A 16,008-nucleotide genomic window follows, 5' to 3' on the forward strand; every position below is an offset into this window, starting at 1 on the left:
CAGTTTGTGCAGAACTTCTTTCTTTATGCAAACAAACTCAGTTTCATTACCTGTCCGGGTGGCTGGTCTCAGGCAATCCTGCATGTGAAGAAGCCAGATGTGGAGGTCCTGGGGTGGTGTGGTTACACAGGGTCTGGGTTGTGAGGCCTGTTGGATGTACTTCCAAATTCTCTGAAACGACATTGGAGGTGGCTTATGGTAGAGAAATGAACATTTTCTGGCAACAGCTCTGGTGGATATTCCTGCAGTCAGCATGCCAATAGCACACTCCCTGCCAATAGCACATGAGACATCTGTGGCAATGTGTTGTGTGACAAAACGGCACATTTTAGAGTGGCCTTTTGTTTATTTTAAGTGCACCTGTGCAATGATCATGCTGTTTAATCAGCTTCTTGATATGCCACACCTGTCAGGTGGATGGGTTATCTTGACAAAGGCGAAATGCTCACTAACAGGGATGTCAACAATTGTGTACACAAATTGAGAGAAATCAGCTTTTTGTGCGCCTGGACATTTTCGGGGATCTTTTATTTCTGTATAAAAGCTGAAGAACATATGCACATCCAGGTACTTTTTGTAGGTGCTGGAGTTGTAGGTGAATTCATGGAAAACAAAAAGGAAACAGTTGCACACTGCTGCTCTTGATCCCAAGTGATTTTATTATAACAATGCTTTGACCCTTAGGCCATGTGTGCTTGGTATCCCTTGGGTCCCAGACCAGATGGGAGAGTTAATACACATGGCGGAGTACGGAGAGTATTCGCACCTGTATTCTTAATTTTTGCAGTCTCCCTTTGATGATGACAAGGGTTACAGCATGAATAATTCTGTAGTATTAACAGACCCACTGTCACGTTCGTTATATTGATGAGAACAAGGCGCTGCGTGATAAGCATACATTCTTCTTTTAATTAACGATGAAACACTAAACAAACTAACAAAGAAACAAAACGAACGTGAAGCTATATAACACGAGTGCTGACAGGCAACTACACATAGACAATAACCCACAAAACCAAAATGGAAAATGGCAACCTAAATAAGATCCCCAATCAGAGACAACGATAAACAGCTGTCTCTGATTGGGAACCAATTCAGGCCACCATATACCTACAAATACAAAACCCCCATAGATATAGAAAAACCCCTAGACAAGACAAAAACATATAACCTCCCTCGTCACACCCTGACCTGACCAAAATAATACAGAAAACATAGATAACTAAGGTCAAGGCGTGACAGAACCCCCCCCCCCCCAAAGGTGCAGAATCCCGACCGCAAACCTGAACTTATAGGGGAGGGTCCGGGTAGGCATCTACCCTCGGTGGCGGCTCTGGTTCTGGACGCCGCCCCCCCCATCTTTACACGGGTCCCTCCGCCTTTGTTGAGCTGTACCGTGGCACATCGCCGGAGACCATCGCTGGAGGTTCCGGGCTGGGGACTGTCGCCGGAGGTTCCGGGCTGGGGACTGTCGCCGGAGGTTCCGGGCTGGGGACTGTCGCCGGACGCTCTGGACTGCTGAGGCACACTGTATGCCTGGTGCGTGGTGCCGGCATTGGTGGTACTGGGCTGGGGACACGCACCTCAGGGCGAGGAGGAACAGGGCGTACTGGACCCTGGAGGCCTGATGCGTGGTGCCGGTACTGGTGGTACTGGCCTGGTGACACGCACCTCAGGGCGAGTGCAGGGAGGAGGAACAGGATGTACTGAACTCTGGAGGCGCACTTGAGGAAGAGTGCGAGGACTAGGAACAGGACACACCGGGTTGTGAAAGTACACTGGAGACCTGGTGTGTATAGCCAGCATCAATTGTTCCGAAACTTTAACGCATGTTTCAGGATGAGTACGAGAAACTGCCACAGGTGGCATCGGACAGCTAACACTCTCCTCAGGGCGAATGCCGTGCATACTATGCCAAACCAATAGCTCTCTCTCTTCACTCTCCTCCAATTGAATTAACAACTCCTCGAAGGTCTCATAATGTACCCCTCCGTTCTCTCCTCCAATCTGGCCAGAGACACTCGCACACATATCCCATGTCAACAACGGTTACCTTTTACACTGCAACAGCTAGCGCAACACGTTTTCCCATCCCATGTATTGTTCACACACAGGACTGTGTCTATGTTATCGCACTAAAACGCACACACACCTGTTGAATCCATAACAAACAAACAAATATATCTTATAATACAGTATAATGATAGGGAAGTCACTTGCCTAAGTTTCAGCTTCAGCTGACAAGCCGTGTCCTAAAATATGCAGCCCTGTAATGTAATTAAGTATGAGAAAAATGGCCAGCGGCCCAGATGAGACAGCTATACCCCTCCAAGACTGTTTCTTTGTATGTGTGTGTGTGTGTGAGTGCAGGAAGCCACAGATATTGAGTCTGAATTTAGAGCTCAATACAAATCCTTTATTCTGTTAATGTATTACATACTTGCATATCAAAGAGTGGGTCCACCAACAAAAGCCGGTTATAAAATTTAAGCAATATTCCAAGGTGCATTACAGTTTTTGACGGTTGCATAATAGCATGGATCTTAATCAAAGTGTGAACCTCCTATTGGCCAGAGTGCTTTATTATAGTGATCAATGGAATTATCTAGAACAGGGTCAGCAGAGTGGAGAAGGGAGGCAAACCACTAGATAGAAATAAGCAACTCCATAAGTTTAATGCATCTCACAGCCATTGTGGTGGAAAAGCCAGATTCATAATTCTACATGCCGAGTCCTTACCCCTGGTCCACTGCTCCAAAAAACACAAAGTGTATCAGATCTAGACAGAAAGGTGCAGAGTGCACTGAAGACACACACAGTCATACACAGTCTCTCTCTCTCTCTCTCTCTCTCTCTCTCTCTCTCTCTCTCTCTCTCTCTCTCTCTCTCTCTCTCACACACACACACACACACACACATTTTAAATACTTTATTTGAATCCTCCCCACAACCGGAAGCTGCATTTACTCAGCATGCTGGTGAATAGGGCGGAGGTCTGGATGGCAAGTCCACTGTGAACTCTCTGTATGCTACCATAGTGGTGCCAATAAGTCACAAATCCAGTGCGACCTTTGCTGGTCAGAGGAATTACATCGCAGTTACACACAAGACTGATCTTTATTTCCAGAGGACATATGAGGTGGACATGGTTCTGTACAAAGAGCGATATGAAAGAATACTGTTCATACAGTATTCAGTAGCAATACAATGCATACAGTAGCAATACAATGCAATGGGGAATTTAACAGTGAATAGCAAACTAGAGCAATCTATATCAAATAAAATAAAATGTTATTGGTCACATACACATGGTTACCAGATGTTAATGTGAGTGTAGCGAAATGCTTGTGCTTCTAGTTCCGACCGTGCAGTAATATCTAATAAGTAATCTAACAATTACACAGAAATGTAAAGGAATTAATAAGAATATGTACATATAAATATATATGGATGAGCGATGGCCGTGCGGCAGAGGCAAGATGCAGTGGATGGTATAGAGTACAGTATATACATATGAGATGAGTAATGTAGGGTATGTAAACATTATATAAAGTGGCATTGTTAAAAGTGACTAGTGATACATTTATTACATCCAATTTTTAATTATTAAAGTGGCTAGAGATTTGAGTCAGTATGCTAGCAGCAGCCATTCTATGTTAGTGATGGCTGTTTAACAGTCTGATGGCCTTGAGATAGAAGCTGTTTTTCAGTCTCTTGGGCCAAGCTTTGATGCACCTGTACTGACCTCGCCTTCTGGATGATAGCAGGGTGAACCGGCAGTGGCTCGGGTGGTTGTTGTCCTTGATGATCTTTTTGGCCTTCCTGTGACATCGGGTGGTGTAGGTGTCCTGGAGGGCAGGTAGTTTGCCCCCGGTGATGCGTTGTGCAGACCTCACTACCCTTGGTAGAGCCTTACAGTGAGTGGAGCAGTTGTCGTACCAGGCGGTGATACAGACCAACAGGATGCTCTCAATTGTGCATCTGTAAAAGTTTGTGAGTGTTTTCGGTGACAAGCCAAATTTCTTCAGCCTCCTGAGGTCTATACTCAGGAGAGGTGTGCGATGTGCCCGTCTACGGAGCCTGACCAGGAGGCCGCTCCATCTGTCCCTTCTGCTTCCCGTTGTTTTGGGTCGCCTACTGGGATCCGATCCAATGTCCTGGGTGGTGGTCCAAACAGAGGATCCTCTTCGGGAAAGTCATATTCCTGGTCGGTTGGTTGGTGATACAGCCCGCCAGGATGCTCTCGATTGTGCATCTGTAGAAGTTTGTGAGTGCTTTTGGTGACAAGCCGAATTTCTTCAGCCTCCTGAGGTTGAAGAGGCGCTGCTGCGCCTTCTTCACGATGCTGTCTGTGTGAGTGGACCAATTCAGTTTGTCTGTGATGTGTATGCCGAGGAACTTAAAACTTGCTACCCTCTCCACTACTGTTCCATCGATGTGGATAGGGGGGTGTTCCCTCTGCTGTTTCCTGAAGTCCACAATCATCTCCTTAGTTTTGTTGACGTTGAGTGTGAGGTTATTTTCCTGACACCACACTCCGAGGGCCCTCACCTCCTCCCTGTAGGCCGTCTCGTCGTTGTTGGTAATCAAGCCTACCACTGTTGTGTCGTCCGCAAACTTGATGATTGAGTTGGAGGCGTGCGTGGCCACGCAGTCGTGGGTGAACAGGGAGTACAGGAGAGGGCTCAGAACGCACCCTTGTGGGGCCCCAGTGTTGAGGATCAGCGGGGAGGAGATGTTGTTGCCTACCCTCACCACCTGGGGGCGGCCCATCAGGAAGTCCAGTACCCAGTTGCACAGGGCGGGGTCGAGACCCAGGGTCTCGAGCTTGATGACGAGCTTGGAGGGTACTATGGTGTTGAATGCCGAGCTGTAGTCGATGAACAGCATTCTCACATAGGTATTCCTCTTGTCCAGATGGGTTAGGGCAGTGTGCAGTGTGGTTGAGATTGCATCGTCTGTGGACCTATTTGGGCGGTAAGCAAATTGGAGTGGGTCTAGGGTGTCAGGTAGGGTGGAGGTGATATGGTCCTTGACTAGTCTCTCAAAGCACTTCATGATGACAGAAGTGAGTGCTACGGGGCGGTAGTCGTTTAGCTCAGTTACCTTAGCTTTCTTGGGAACAGGAACAATGGTGGCCCTCTTGAAGCATGTGGGAACAGCAGACTGGTATAGGGATTGATTGAATATGTCCGTAAACACACCGGCCAGCTGGTCTGCGCATGCTCTGAGGGCGCGGCTGGGGATGCCATCTGGGCCTGCAGCCTTGCGAGGGTTAACACGTTTAAATGTCTTACTCACCTCGGCTGTGTCAGTGGCACTGTATTGTCCTCAAAGCGGGCAAAAAGTTATTTAGTCTGCCTGGGAGCAAGACATCCTGGTCCGTGACTGGGCTGGATTTCTTCCTGTAGTCCGTGATTGACTGTAGACCCTGCCACATGCCTCTTGTGTCTGAGCCGTTGAATTGAGATTCTACTTTGTCTCTGTACTGACGCTTAGCTTGTTTGATAGCCTTGCGGAGGGAATAGCTGCACTGTTTGTATTCGGTCATGTTACCAGACACCTTGCCCCGATTAAAAGCAGTGGTTCGCGCTTTCAGTTTCACGCGAATGCTGCCATCAATCCACGGTTTCTGGTTAGGGAATGTTTTAATCGTTGCTATGGGAACGACATCTTCAACGCACGTTCTAATGAACTCGCACACCGAATCAGCGTATTCGTCAATATTGTTATCTGACGCAATACGAAACATATCCCAGTCCACGTCATGGAAGCAGTCTTGGAGTGTGGAGTCAGCTTGGTCGGACCAGCGTTGGACAGACCTCAGCGTGGGAGCCTCTTGTTTTAGTTTCTGTCTGTAGGCAGGGATCAACAAAATGGAGTCGTGGTCAGCTTTTCCGAAAGGGGGGCGGGGCAGGGCCTTATATGCGTCGAGGAAGTTAGAGTAACAATGATCCAAGGTCTTTCCACCCCTGGTTGCGCAATCGATATGCTGATAAAATTTAGGGAGTCTTGTTTTCAGATTAGCCTTGTTAAAATCCCCAGCTACAATGAATGCAGCCTCCGGATAAATGGTTTCCAGTTTGCAAAGAGTTAAATAAAGTTCGTTCAGAGCCATCGATGTGTCTGCTTGGGGGGGATATATATGGCTGTGATTATAATCGAGGAGAATTCTCTTGGTAGATAATGCGGTCTACATGTGATTGTGAGGAATTCTAAATCAGGTGAACAGAAGGATTTGAGTTCCTGTATGTTTCTTTCATCACACCATGTCTCGTTAGCCATAAGGCATACGCCCCCGCCCCTCTTCTTACCAGAAAGATGTTTGTTTCTGTCGGTGCGATGCGTGGAGAAACCCGTTGGCTGCACCGCCTCGGATAGCGTCTCTCCAGTGAGCCATGTTTCCGTGAAGCAAAGAACGTTACAGTCTTTGATGTCCCTCTGGAATGCTACCCTTGCTCGGATTTCATCAACCTTGTTGTCAAGAGACTGGACATTGGCAAGAAGAATGCTAGGGAGTGGTGCACGGTGTGCCCGTCTCCGGAGTCTGACCAGAAGACCACCTCGTTTCCCTCTTTTTCGGGGTCGTTTTTTTGGGTCGCTGCATGGGATCCACTCCGTTGTCCTGTTTGTAAGGCAGAACACAGGATCCGCGTCGCGAAAAACATATTCTTGGTCGTACTGATGGTGAGTTGACGCTGATCTTATATTCAGTAGTTCTTCTCGACTGTATGTAATGAACCCTAAGATGACCTGGGGTACCAATGTAAGAAATAACAATAATAATAATAAAACAAAAAACGGCATAGTTTCCTAGGAATGCGAAGCGAGGCGGCCATCTCTGTAACAATTCCATAAAGAGTTGACGAGTAAACAGAAACAGTGAAGGGAAAAAAAGTATAACATACCCAGCCATCACGTCTTGAGAGATCTTGTTTTAAAAAGGTGTACTCAGCTAAATGATGCCACGAACATCACCGCAGATATTGAGATGAGCAAGATGCAAGACTTTGCTCTCACACAGTCACGCACAGTATCGGCGCATGCGCACGGGTTCACTTCACGCTGTTCACAGTGTGGTTGCCAGGGTACCAAAACAGTGGAGAAGTTGATCCTCACGCTTCAATCCTATTGGTTGTTGTGGTCACAGACAGGATGTGCTTACCATTATATATTTAATTATATGGTGTAATAGGGTATTCTGTAATAGGCTATGATGTCAGAAAGAGGTGTAGCCACAACTATTGTCAGACCACATCAAACAATAAGTGCTGCACATCATGCACTATTTACAGCATCATCATCATGCATCATGATATAATAACAGCATCATCAGGTGGTACTGATCCTCCCTCTCAATGGGACCCCCTCCACCCCAGTGGACTCAGGACTTCAGCATGACTGGCACCTGATGCAAACACCACCTGGGGTGCTGACTGTGTCCTGACCCACCAGCCCCAGAACTGTTGGTCCTCATCTCTATTGGCCCATAAGCCTCACTGGAAGAGCGTAATATACAGTATCCCTAGAGTGACCTGCTTCTCCACATTTTTAAAAGCCAATGGGCTATATATCAACTATCATCTTGCCTCAACTTAGACAGTGGCTGATCAGCTGTGGAGAAATTATCTTAAGAAGATTGCAGTTCTGCCTGGGAACCCAGCCCTCTCTATCATCCAGCTGACCCTAAAGGATTTCTTCAGGGTCGTGTATCATTTTTAGCCATGAAGTACTCAGTCACAGCTCTACATGAATCAAATCAGATTTTATTTGTCACATGAGCCAAATACAATTGGTGTTACCGTGAAATGCTTGCTTACGAGGCCTTCCCAATGATGCAGCAATTCAAAATAATAATACAAATAAAACAACAAGAGGAAAGAAATCAAATACAGTAGAATGTGGCAACAGTGCATTCGGAAAGTATTCAGACCCCTTGACGTTTTCCACATTTTTGTTATGTAACAGTATTATAAAAATAAAAAAAATCCCTCATCAATCTACACACAATACCCTATAATGACAAAGTTATTTTTTTTTTGCAAATGTATTAAAAATGAACAATTGAAATATCACATTTCCATAAGTATTCAGACCCTTTAAACAGTACTTTGTTAAAGCACCTTTGGCAGTGATTACAAAAAAATCTAACTTGAGCGTGCATTACTAATCAACCTTTTGCAGCAATTACAGCAGCAAAACTGCTCCAGCTCCTTCAAGTTGGATGGGTTCCGCTGGTGTACAGCAATCTTTAAGTCATTCCACAGATTCTCAATTGGATTGAGGTCTGGGCTTTGACTAGGCCGTTCCAAGACATTTAAATGTTTCCCCTTAAACCATTCGAGTGGTGCTTTAGCAGTATGCTTAGGGTCATTGTCCTGCTGGAAGGTGAACCTCCGTCCCAGTCTCAAACCTCTGGAAGACTGAAATAGGTTTCCCTCAAGAATTTCCCTGTATTTAGCGCCATCAATCATTCCTTCAATTCTGACCAGTTTCCCAGTCCCTGCCGATGAAAAACATCCATGGTTTTCGGGGTGATGCGAGGTGTTGGGTTTAAACCAGACATAGCATTTTCCTTGATGGACAACAAGCAACATTTTAGTCTCATATGTTTGGGGAGTCTCCCACATGCCATTTGGCGAAAACCAATCGTGCTTGTTTAATTTTTTTCTTTAAGCAATGGCTTTTAACTGGCCACTCTTCCCTAAAGCTCAGCTCTGTGGAGTGTACGGCTCAAGGTGGTCCTATGGACAGATATTCCAATCTCCGCTGTGGAGCTTTGCAGCTCCTTCAGGGTTATCTTTGGTCTCTTTATTGCCTCTCTGATTAATGTCCTCCTTGCCTGGTCCGTGAGTTTTGAAATAGAGATTAGACCAGTGAAAATCTGTCCTTTGGTCTGATGTGTCCAAATGTGAGATTTTTGGTTCCAACCGCTATGTCTTTATGAGACACAGAGTAGGTGAACGGATGATCTCCGCATGTGGGGTTCTCACCATGAAGCATAGATGAGGAGGTGTGATGTTCTGGGGGTGCTTTGCTGGTGACACTGTCAGTGATTTATTTAGACTTCAAGGCACACTTAACCTGCATGGCTACCACCGGCATGCCTACCACCGTGCACTCACCTATCATATCCCGCAGGGGAGTTGTAGTCTTTGTTGTAGGTGGCCTGGACTTTGTCAAGCTGCCTTTTCAGAAGCATGGAGTTAAAACTTCTTCAGGATCGGTGGGTCCCCTGCGGGACATTGAGCTAATGTAGGCTAATGCGATTAGCATGAGGTTGAAACTAACAAGAAAATTTCCTAGGACATAGAGATATCTCATATTGGCAGAAAGCTTAAATTCTGTCCAATTTACAGTAGCTATTACAGTGAAATAATAGCATGCTATTGTTTTAGGAGAGTGCACAGTTTTGAACATGAAAAGTTATTAATAAACAAATTAGGCACATTTGGGCGGTATTGATACAATTTGTTTTACAGAAATTCAATGGTTCATTGGATCGGTCTAAAACTCTGCACATACACAGCTGCCACCTGGGCTGGAATAATACATTATAGCCTTTTTCTTGCATTTCAAAGATGATGGTACAAAAGAAATACAAAAAACTGTAGATTTTTTTCTTTGTATTGTCTTTTACCAGATCTATTGTGTTATATTCTGCTACGTTCCTTTCACATTTCCACAAACTTCAAAGTCTTTCAAATGGCACCAAGAATATGCATATCCTTGCTTCAGGGCCTAATGTCATGTTCTGACTTTAGTTCTGTTGTTATGTCTTTGTTTAGTATGGTCAGGGCGTGAGTTGGGTGGGTTACCTATGTTCCTTTTTCTATGTGTGTTTGGCCTGGTATGGTTCTCAATCAGAGGCAGCTGTTTATCGTTGTCCCTGATTGAGAACCATATTTAGGTAGCCTGGTTTCACTTTTGAGTGGTGGGTGATTATTGTCTGTGTTAGTGTTTGTTACAACACGGGACTGTTTAGTTTGTTTCACTTTGTTATTTTGTATTTTTGTAGTGTTCAGTTTTACATAATAAAATGGACACTTACCACGCTGCAAATTGGTCCGATCTCTCTTACTCCTCGTCAGAAGAAGAGGACGAGCGTTACACCTAAGCTACAAGTAGTTAGATTTGGGTATGTAACTTTAGGCAAAAAATGGGGGGGAAAGAGGTTTTAATGCTGGCTGCCATCATCCATCCGCCGTAGCTCCTCACGTACACTTTCATATCTGACATGTCTGTAAAGTACACCTGCACAGGGAGATCGCAATGGCATCCAGATCGTTAGCCAGCATTCTTTCAAAAAATACATGACATACCTGACATGTGTTGAGTTTAGGAATGCACCGATATTACATTATTGGCCGATACCGATATCCAATATTTTCCTTGCCCCCAAAAAACGATATCGATAATCATAATTTACAATTTTAGCGGCCTTTTAAGCATTCTAGTACAGTTAAATAGTTGAAACACACACACACACACACACACACACTGACCAAAAATGTATTTTGTTGGCATTTACGTATGTCCCCATTACCAGTAAAACATCATCAAAACCAATTTCTTTCACTTACTTGCTGTGCTGTTTCGTTGTTCATTTGTTCAGTCGTTTCATTCTCAACCAGGATTTCATCATACATGTCAAGCAGTGAAGTTTCAGCTCTGTCTGTCCGTGGCCCCTTCTGTCGTGGGTCCGCTTCCTCGTTGCGCACTGTCACTGTGTCGGTTTCCATCTTGTCCAGCTGAGTCTGTTACATTTCACGTAAACCCTGTTTCTTGTCTGCATCGAAGTAGCGGTCCTTGTACCTAGCATTGAGGCTCAGAGAGAATGCCACCGAATCGCTTGTTCACAGCCTGTGTCAGCAGTTTTGTTGAGAAGGCGTTTCAATGCCATGACAGAGGGTATCATTTCTGCTGCAGGCGCAGTTGATGAGCTTATTTCTCCAGCCAGTTATTCATGTTTCCAAGTTTCAAACATGTTCTCAAATGCCATTTTAATGGCAGCAGCGGTATGAGAACCAGCACATTCTTGAGCATGCAATACGACTTTCCACAGTACTAAATCCTGGACAACCCACTGTGCTGTCAGACTCAGCATGCTTATGGGGCTGACATCGCTGGTCCAAACTTCAGTCGTGAAGCTAATAGCAGTGACACTAATAGCAATACTGTGTAACTCCAGTAGGGCAACATCTGAAAAATAGCACCTACTTGGTAACGTGTACCGGTGCTCGACCAGTCGGAAAAAGCCAACATCCTCCACGACAGAGAACGGTTGACTGTCAGGGGCAATGAATTCCATTATCTTGGCGTTACTGGATTTAGCTTTAGAGTTGTCTCTCTGAAATGTTCTTACTCTTTCAAATGACTGCTCGACTTGTTGACTGCTCAACCAACACAGCAGACATTGTGGGCTAAGTTAGGAATGCTGTGTTGCACGTGTACTTAAGCTGCGCTCGAATGAGCTTGTCTTGCATAATGGCAACAATGGAATAGTCCCAAAAGTGCAAACCGCGCCCATCTGGCACTCCAGAAAATCTGAATCAAAGTATTTTAAAGATAGACTACATGAACCCAGGTCTGATAGACAATCATATTCTATACATGCTCAGAATGACTGCATTTGGTGACACAGAGTAAACATGCAATGACAATGACCATGTAAGAGTTGTCTATACAGAGTGTACAGATCTGAGGCATCCAGGTTAAAATCAGTTATATAGAGTGTTAGGCCAATCCCAAATGGACCCCTTGACCCTACAACCTATGCACTTGTCAGGTTGACACGTTTTTGACAGTCAGCAATATGGTAATAGCTCCACCTTACCCTCTGATAGACTAAGTGGAAGTTCACCATATTGCTTAAACCAATCAAATCCTCTCAGATCTCCACAAGTGCATAGGGCATAGGGTGTAGGGGTCTATTGGGCCTTACCTTGTCATCAGTGGGTTGGGGAGGAGTCATGTGATGGGCAGATGGCATGACAAAGCTGAGGGTGTAGACAAATGACCGTGAAATCCTCTTCGTCTCCTCGACAATCACTGGGACTGTCATGTCAATGTTGATGCCTATCGGAAAAATGTATGGGTAAACACATCTTGCCAGGTAGACACACAAGCATGGAAACAGACTCATGCATATGCATGCACACACACACAAATAGATGTACACACACACACCAGCCTTGTTGGATCTGGTGATGTATTTGAAGAGTCTTATGAATGTGGTGACTATGGCCTTATCCATGAGGTGGGCTTCCTTGTCTGTCGACACCCATTTCACTGAGTCATAGTGGCGCACCTGCAACACAGACACAGACACAAACATTCAGTCAGAATCCTGTGCTGTAGAGTGCATTACGGATGATGTAGGTTTGGGTTAGGACGGTGCAAAAGTGAAACATCCCAGCATAACTGATCTACAACTCAACGCGATACCCCAATGTGGTGAAACAATTTACATTGTGGGTGCGGGGGAAGGGGCAGTCCATGGGAGGAGGGTGTGGGGGAAGGGGAAGTCAATGGGTGGAGGGGTGTGAGGGAAGGGGCAGTCAATGGGTGGAGGGTGTGGGGGAAGGGGCAGTCCATGGGTGGAGGATGTGGGGGAAGGGGCAGCCCATGAGTGGAGGGTGTGGGGGAAGGGGCAGTCCATGGGTGGAGGGTGTGGGGGAAGGGGCAGTCCATGGGTGGAGGGTGTGGGGGAAGGGGCAGTCAATGGGTGGAGGGTGTGGGGGAAGGGGCAGTCCATGGGTGGAGGGTGCAGGGGGAAGGGGCAGTCAATGGGTGGAGGGTGCAGGGGGAAGGGGAAGTCCATGGGTGGAGGGTGTGGGGGAAGGGGCAGTCCATGGGTGGAGGGTGCAGGGGGAAGGGGCAGTCAATGGGTGGAGGGTGCAGGGGGAAGGGGCAGTCCATGGGTGGAGGGTGTGGGGGAAGGGGCAGTCCATGGGTGGACAGTGTGGGGGAAGGGGCAGTCCATGGGTGGAGGGTGTGGGGGAAGGGGCAGTCAATGGGTGGAGAGTGTGGGGGAAGGGGCAGTCCATGGGTGGAGGGTGTGGGGGAAGGGGCAGTCAATGGGTGGAGGGTGTGGGGGAAGGGGCAGTCCATGGGTGGAAGTTGTGGGGGAAGGGGCAGTCAATGGGTGGAGGGTGTGGGGGAAGGGGCAGTCCATGGGTGGAGGGTGCGGGGGAAGGTTGGTAGCTGGGTAGGGGGAAGCTCCTGTTTTTACGCATGCAGGCACGTATATATTTTTTTCTCACAATTGTATGGAACGTTATGATCAAGTTTATTGTGATGAAAATGCTATTGTATTGTATCTGCAACCCTGACCTAAAACTAAACGTGTAAAATAAAAAAAGGTGGAGAAACAAACTCCTGACGTAGTTTTAGCTGCTATGTGCCATTCATTTGTGCTTTCAAATCGACTCCCCTCATAATCATCATTCTTGCAAACCAGATCACAGAGCAGACATTCCTTTGTCTCGGTACAGAAGCTAGACTCAGAGGAGTTCCTATACAGGGGTCAGTGGGAAACAAATCAATAAGGAACAATAGCATTTGATTTAACACGGCCCGGCGTTGATTCAATATGTAAACAGCGTATGATTTCTGAGTTGTGTGGTTATGATGTGAGAGGAAATAGCAGAAGTGTACCTTCCTTACCCAACTCTAGCGTCAGCAGTCAAGATGAGCAGCAAGCCAACCGACCCAGCAAGATAAACCCTGAAGTACACACAAATAGTCAGTGTCATCACATTAAAAACCTAAAGTGCACATCACTCTTGCAATAAATTGTAATACCTTAAAAGACAGTTTGTAAACGATGTTATTGCACATGTGTATTTCTATAAAAATCTCTCTTCTTTTAAATACTTAAACACATCACAAAACAAGCAAACCTTATCAAAGCAACAAGACCCTATCATTTCTACTTACATTATGCTGAATGTGTGTAATTTATACCAGCTCACTCCAGATGCATCCACTCTGAGAGAAACGCTTGCAGAGAAACTATTTATACAAAATAGAGATTATGAAAGAACATGTTGATCGCTCCCCAAAACTTGTAAGACACCCACTTCCCCCGTAAAATAGCGCAGGGGCCTCAACTTTAATGATATACTTCAGGGGCCTCAACATTAATGATATACTTCAGGGGCCTCAACATTAATGATATACTTCAGGGGCCTCAACTTTAATGATATACTTCAGTGGCCTCAACAAATATGTGCAATGGACTTAACCTGCGGAAGAGAAGAAAAGGTGGTTTATAAATGAGTGTGTGCCAAGTTAGATAATGTGAGATGATCCGTGTTGATGTAAAACTGGTATAAGCTTGTTGTGAACGAGGCGGTGACCTAGATTTATCACATGCAGTAGGCTCTTATATATTTCTGTTTTGCAATTGAAGCCTTTGCTGTTTCGCAATAGGAGCCTCGCTGTCACATTTAGAGGAAATAAATAACTTGGATGGAGTTTATTTACTGAGCACAGTGTCACACCTGCTCCTGCTCCTCCTCCCTGGCGCTCGGGGGCGCCAGGCTACCTGTCATCATACACACCTGTTACCAACATTACGCACAGCTGCGCTCATTGGACTCACCTGCACTCACCTGGACTCCTTCACTTTGTTGATTACCTCCTGTATATCTGTCTGTTCCTTGGTTGTGTTCCCTGTGTCCGCATTGTTCCGTATTGTGTTTGTTATGTGTTCCTGTCCAGACGCTGTTCCTGTTCCATTTCATGTCCGTCAGCTAATAAACCTTCACTCCCTGTACCTGCTTCTCATCTCCTACGTCGCACCCGTAACGACATGTAACACACAGTTGGGCCAAAATCACTAGTCGGCAATGGAGTCTCAGTGTCCTCCTACAGATGACCCTGGCATTTGTCTTCCCTGCTATTCCTCTACTTAATCAGTTATCTTTATTCATTGTCTGGTCCAACCATCATCATCACTTCCTTTTCTACATTTTTTTATGTGTCATTAAGTGTCAATGAGGGTTCAATTGGTTAAATCCAACTTTATTATGCCATTATATGTTTGCCCAATGTATATCAAACCATATCCCCCACCTAAAACAGAACTTGTATGACCATAAGAGTTCAGCTTTCACCCCCACAAGGAGAGCAGCCTAGAAACCAGATCTCTGGGGTGTCTCTCAATGACGGCCTACCCTGGGCAATGCTGGGCCGATTGTGCGCCACCCTACGGGACTCCCAATCACAGCCGGATGTGATACAGCCTGGATTTGAACCAGGGACTGTAGTGACACCTCTAGCTCTGAGATACAGTGCCTTAGACCGCTGCGCCACTCATTAGCCCAATTAAATAAACTAAATAAATAAAAGCCTTCATGGCATGCACAATCAAATTCAGTTCAGTTCAAATTGGAGAGATGTCCATTTTGAGTCAACTCAGGCCATTCTGCTTTCACAGTTAGAATAATGACAGGTCACGACCTTTATCAAACCTCTGACAACCCATGTGATGTCTGCTGGTCACTACGGTCATCACTAATTAACACAGCCACAAAGCCCAAATTATGGCTAAACCACACCCATTTCTACCATTTATTTTCTTAAAGGTTTTCTTTCTTTCTTTCTTAAAGGACAATAGAAAAAAAGGTGATTCTCAGAGTCACACACCTTGGTGGTGGACAAAGTACCCAATTGTCATACTTGAGTAAAAGTATAGATACCTTAATAGAAAGTTACTCAAGTAAAAGTGAAAGTCAACCAGTGAAATACTACTTGAGTAAAAGTCTAAAAGTATTTGGTTGCAAAGATACTTAAGTATCAAAAGTAAAAGTAGAAAGAATTTCAAATTCTTTATATTAAGCAAAGCAGTCTGCACCATTTTCTTGTTTTTTAAATGTAGCCAGGGTCACACTCCAACACTCAGACATCTTTTACAAAATATGCATTTGTGTTTAGTGAGTCTGACAGATCAGAGGCAGTAGGAATGACCACGTGTCCTCTTCTTCAGCATTTTCCTGTCCT

The 16,008-nt window shown here is 45.5% G+C and overlaps 1 protein-coding gene across 1 annotated transcript in view; it reads right to left on the reverse strand.

Annotated features, from left to right (window-relative positions):
* The window catches only part of LOC109888962 (heme-binding protein 2-like), a 34,703-nt gene extending 19,909 nt beyond the window's left edge, over positions 1-14,794 (reverse strand). The window contains exons 1-6 of the mRNA XM_020480108.1: positions 14,784-14,794; positions 13,669-13,728; positions 13,438-13,517; positions 12,190-12,312; positions 11,945-12,078; positions 10,192-10,254 (exon numbers count right to left, since the gene is read on the reverse strand). Of these exons, the coding sequence (XP_020335697.1) occupies positions 10,192-10,254; positions 11,945-12,078; positions 12,190-12,312; positions 13,438-13,517; positions 13,669-13,728; positions 14,784-14,794 (471 nt within the window). The remainder of the gene's footprint in view (positions 1-10,191; positions 10,255-11,944; positions 12,079-12,189; positions 12,313-13,437; positions 13,518-13,668; positions 13,729-14,783) is intronic.
* Positions 14,795-16,008: the final 1,214 nt, after the last annotated feature.

The sequence above is a fragment of the Oncorhynchus kisutch genome, linkage group LG4, assembly GCF_002021735.2.
Source record: "Oncorhynchus kisutch isolate 150728-3 linkage group LG4, Okis_V2, whole genome shotgun sequence".
Taxonomy (NCBI): Eukaryota; Metazoa; Chordata; class Actinopteri; order Salmoniformes; family Salmonidae; genus Oncorhynchus; species Oncorhynchus kisutch.